This window comes from Triticum aestivum, chromosome 4A (genome assembly GCF_018294505.1).
Source record: "Triticum aestivum cultivar Chinese Spring chromosome 4A, IWGSC CS RefSeq v2.1, whole genome shotgun sequence".
Classification (NCBI taxonomy): Eukaryota; Viridiplantae; Streptophyta; class Magnoliopsida; order Poales; family Poaceae; genus Triticum; species Triticum aestivum.
Window position 1 is genome coordinate 633886768 of NC_057803.1, and position 5010 is coordinate 633891777.

Genomic DNA, 5010 nt, shown 5'->3' on the forward strand with positions numbered 1-5010 from the left:
TTTTCTACAAAATTCATATTCCTACGATAATCCTATCCTATGAACCAAACGATGCCTTATTGGCACACCGGGCGGCCGTACGCCGTAGCTGCTGGCCCGTCGTTTGCCAAAGCAGCCAGTCGTAACCATGGATATACTACTACGACGCGGGTCCCAATTCTCCTAGTATTGACTTGTTTATTTTTGTTTGCGGGTCCATCCCATGCAAACCTGATGTAGGTAGTACTATAATAAGTAATGCTACACGTACAAACGAGTTACAAGCTTTTACAACCCTGTACGTGTAGCATTACTCAGCATTATTGTACTATAAATATGCATCACATTTCACACACCTCTTGACTTAAATCTGCAAGCAAGGCAGCTTGGTTGACAGACACAGACTTGCTAATTAAGCTGCATGCATGCCATGGAGGTGTCAAGCTCGTGTCTTGTTGCCTTAGCCACGGTAATCATCTTTGCTTGGTTTCTTAAGAAGCTTACTGCTTGGTCCGGCGGCAAAAGCAAATCCAAGAGGCCGCGGCTGCCCCCGGGGCCATGGACGCTTCCGATCATCGGCAGCCTCCACCACCTCTTGGGTGGCCTCCCGCACCGTCGGATGATGGAGCTGTCTCGCCTGCACGGGCCTCTCATGTTCCTCAGGTTCGGAGAGGTCCCGAACGTGGTGGTCTCCAGCGCCGAGGCGGCGGAGCTGGTGATGAAGACGCACGACCTCACGTTCGCGACTCGGCCGCGGAGCGCGACGATCGATGTTATCAGCGGTGGTGGCAAGGGGATCGCGTTGGCCCCGTACGGCGACCATTGGCGGCAGATGCGGAAGATATGCATTATGGAGCTTCTGAGCGCCAAGCAGGTGAAGCGCATGGAGTCCATCAGGTCACAGGGGGTGACGAAGCTCCTCCGGTCCGTCGCTGACGCCGCCGCCTCCAGTTCCGGCATCGTCAACCTCAGCAACCTGGTGGCGGTGCTCTCCAACGACATCACGGCGCGAGCGGTGTTCGGTGGCATGTGCGCGCAGCAGAGCGAGTACCGCCGCGAATTGGGCCAGATCGTTAAACTCATCGGAGGTTTCTGCCCGGCCGACCTTTTCCCGTCGTCGCGGCTAGTGCGGTGGCTGAGCTCAGGGGAGCGCAACCTGAGGAAGAGCTATGGCGGTATGCAGCGCATCATCGACAACATCATCGATGGACGCAAGGCTGAGCGTGAGTCCCACGTCGGCTGCAGTGCCGACGATGAAGACCTGCTGGCTGTGCTGCTCCGGCTCAAGGAGGAGGACTCGTTGGCATTCCCTCTAACCTCAGAGAGTATAGGGGCCGTCATCACTGTGAGTATCCTCTCTACCATAGATTAACTCTGTCTTTCCTCTAGTGATATAGACTCTGCAGTTACATTATTTGCAAGCAAGTGCTGTGTTGCACACCCTCCACTCTTTTCTTGTCCAAGATACACTGATTTCATCCATGGTTCTTTCCTCTGAAAAATGTTTACGAAACCAAGTTCCTCATGTAAAATGTTACAATGGCCCTGCCTGACCTGGCCTGAGCAGAAATCGTTGGAATCGCCCCAAGTCTGACTTAGCAACAAACAATCATATTTAGCAGCTAGCATCATGAACAATCATAGTAAGTAGCTTCAATAATGTTCGTTCTATATATTGGCAATCATATATAGTTAGTAGCATCAATAATGTTCGTCCTGACTTGACAAACTCATAGATTGTGACACATCTGAATATTAAGGACATTTTATATGTCTCGAAACAGACTTTCGCCCCGTTTTATATATAAAGCAACAAACCAAAGTACACGGCCGAACGATACAATATAGTGAGAATGCCCCCTTACAAAGCAGATCAAAAGATAACATGAGCCTAGAACAAGGCTAACACCTCGCCGAGGCCCAAACAAATACCCCTGAGCTCTATGACAGTGCCCCCAAGAGGGTGACGGCACGAAGCGTCGCCACTATCGAGTTTGAGAACAGACAAAGGACATTATATGTCATGCACGCTGATTTGAATTATTATTTTTATTGTATCTTGTGCTGTCACTCTTTTAGCTTACTGTAGAGAATATCGAGTAATGCTATGTCTACAAATATGTTCCTACTGATTAAGCATACATGGTGACATGGGGTAAGGAGTTTAATTCACGGGGCGTATGTTATGAAAGCAGTTGAAATCATGGGAGCGATTGACCGTCGGAGTAGTCCATAAGATCCCTTTCGTAAGTCTAGGATTGTCGGTAGAACCTTGGTTAGGTATTTTATCACCTGTGGTCTACATGTTTCATCTATTTACCTTTTCATAATTACTATTTGTTTTATATATGTCACATATGCATGAACTTTTATTTCTAGGACATATTTGGAGCTGGTAGTGAATCTTCATCGACCACTTTGGTGTGGGCTATGTCGGAGCTCATGAAAAACCCTGAAGAGATGGCGAAGGCTCAAATAGAAGTTCAGAAAGTGCTAGGTCGAGGACGTGTTGTCATCACAAATGCTGATCTTGGTGAACTCCATTACTTACAGATGATCATCAAGGAAGTGCTTAGGTTACATCCTCCTGCTACTCTGCTCGTCCCTCGAGAGGCTAGAGACAACTGTGAAATCATGGGTTATGACATTCCTAAGGGCACCAAAATACATGTTAATGCCTTCGCAATTTCTAGGGATCCTAGATATTGGGAAAATCCTGAAACCTTCAAACCAGAGAGATTCAGCAACAACAATATAGATTATAAGGGAACAAACTTTGAGTTCACTCCCTTCGGTGCTGGGCGACGCCTGTGCCCTGGGATGTTGTTTGGCACATCAACCTTGGAGATCGCATTGGCGAATCTTCTCTACTACTTTGACTGGGTGCTTCCTGATGGGGCATGCCCGTACACATTAGACATGTCCGAGAAATTTGGGATAACTGTAAGTAGAAGATATGACTTGCAGCTCATAGCTATTCCAAGTACATAGAGTCTCAAGACCTATGTAAATAGGGACGTGGAAATGCACATGGGTATATCTATTCTTCTATACCTCCCTTATATATATGCGAGTGTTTACGTCTTGCATTGTAATCATATATCCAATAATAATGAAATCTTATTGTTGCAACTATGGTTTCTTAATTATTCCTTTGCGCATAATTGCAGGTACCTAATTGTACTATCAAAACATAGAAAATGAATTAATTACCACATTCATATGGGCCAGAAATATTTGATTCATTAATTATGTTAGACAAATAATAAAGGTGCAGATTTTCTGTGTATGTTTTTATAGAAACAACAGTATGGACGCAGACGCTTACATACACGCACTCACCCAAAAAAACGCACGCACGCACACAACACAATATGGAGTACGAAAATTGACAAGCATGCATTGGTGGTATATATAGATAAAAACTTGCATGAACTATTTCCAAAGTTATAAACTTGGGAATTGGATTCTTTACAATCGTTTTGAGATAACGAGGAAGTAATAGATGAACATGTTGGTAAATAGTTGTGCTAGTTAGTGATAGATGATGTTAAATATTGGATCAAAATCCCCTTACTTTTAATAAACATAAGTTGGGAACTTTAAGTTTTACTTGCGTCAATCATCGTCGAATGGTAATTGTAAGTAGGACATCGACTAGGCTTAGGCCGGTTTGCGCAATGGACTTCGGCACCGACAAACTACCCCCTTGTAGTGCTTGATTACGTTGTTCTATGTTGATGCTGTGAAATGCTTGTAATAAGTATTTGAGTTTTTATGACAAATTTTGAGTTGAAATTTTTTTATGCACTTCCAGTTTATCTATATTTGCTAACCTCTTTGGCATCCAGAATTGTCCACTCTCACATCAAGTCATGGTGCATAAGTTCATAAATTGGAACCCCGTGAAAGAATTTAATCTTGTTCTAGTACACATAAACCACCTATTTTTCTCAAAATAACTACCATACCTACCTATCATGACATTTTCATAGTCCACTGAAGATATATAGCTATGCAACATCCATCAGTACATTACATTACATGACTAGATCTGGTCCATTGGCATTTGCTTTGCATGATCATATAGAGCTAACATGATATGCATGTGGCAAGGCACTGCTATTCATTGTTTCATATATGATATGCTAGATTGCACATCCTGGTACATCGCGAGAGACATTCATTTGAGTATATATCATGTTTATTATCATTGATGTGATACAAAAAAAAGAGGCACCAAAAATGTGTCACAAGAAAGGAGAAAACGAGAGAGGAAGCAACACTAGTATTCCTTTTTAGTATACACGTACCACGCATTTCATCATTAGGTGAACATGGACACAGTCCAGATTAAAATTAGTGACCCCGGCCTGAGATGGATTCGGTATATAGTGCAAAGCAAAATGATTGGTGGTACGATAAGGATAGCACTAGCATAACAGTTTAAGAACCATGTACTAACCTCAGCGAACATGTTGTAACAACACGCAAACGACCGGTTAAAGTGATGTAGGCACCATTGCTTGGATCGGGAATAAGTTGGAACGGCGAGACATCAATGTAATCAGGTTCGAATAACAACACCATAGTTTTAGTGGCTTAATTATGTTCGAAGGAATGGTGTTTACCTTATGTTTGCAACACCCATGAAATCATTGCCGTACATCTTCGTACCTGTAAGGGGTGGATAAGTTTAGCCATTGTAATAAGGAATGTCTAACAGTCAACCGTCTGGTTTTCATAATTGGGTTTAGGTCGGGGGTTTTGTCCAATGTCATGTTGACAATTGTCGCAAGTCATGATCTTGTTTTCAAGAACAACCACTGAATCCTAGGAGGCACTTTAATATTCCATACAACAGGTAGGTAGATAGGTTGCACTCCTCTAAAATTAACAGTTGCATACAAAGATCTAGAAGAGTAAATGGATTTAAATTCATACTAGCATAAAAGGGAATCATCATGGTCTTTATAAAGGATTGATCCAGCTACACTCAACAGATCATGCCACTAGATCATGGTAATCAGA

General features: G+C 43.3%; 1 protein-coding gene across 1 annotated transcript; it reads left to right on the forward strand.

Annotated features, from left to right (window-relative positions):
- Positions 1 to 409: 409 nt before the first annotated feature.
- On the forward strand, positions 410 to 3024 carry LOC123082786 (desmethyl-deoxy-podophyllotoxin synthase-like). The gene is made up of 2 exons (XM_044505033.1): positions 410 to 1324; positions 2359 to 3024. The coding sequence occupies exons 1-2, from the start codon at positions 410 to 412 to the stop codon at positions 2968 to 2970; spliced, it is 1527 nt and encodes a 508-aa protein (XP_044360968.1). The 3' UTR covers positions 2971 to 3024.
- The last annotated feature ends 1986 nt before the right edge of the window (positions 3025 to 5010 follow it).

Coding starts and splice junctions, on each gene's coding strand:
- LOC123082786 (XM_044505033.1), top strand. CDS start 410: ATGGAGGTGTCAAGCTCGTGTCTTGTTGCCTTAGCCACGGTAATCATC. Junction 1,325..2,358: donor GTATAGGGGCCGTCATCACT/GTGAGTATCCTC, acceptor TTTTATTTCTAG/GACATATTTGGAGCTGGTAG.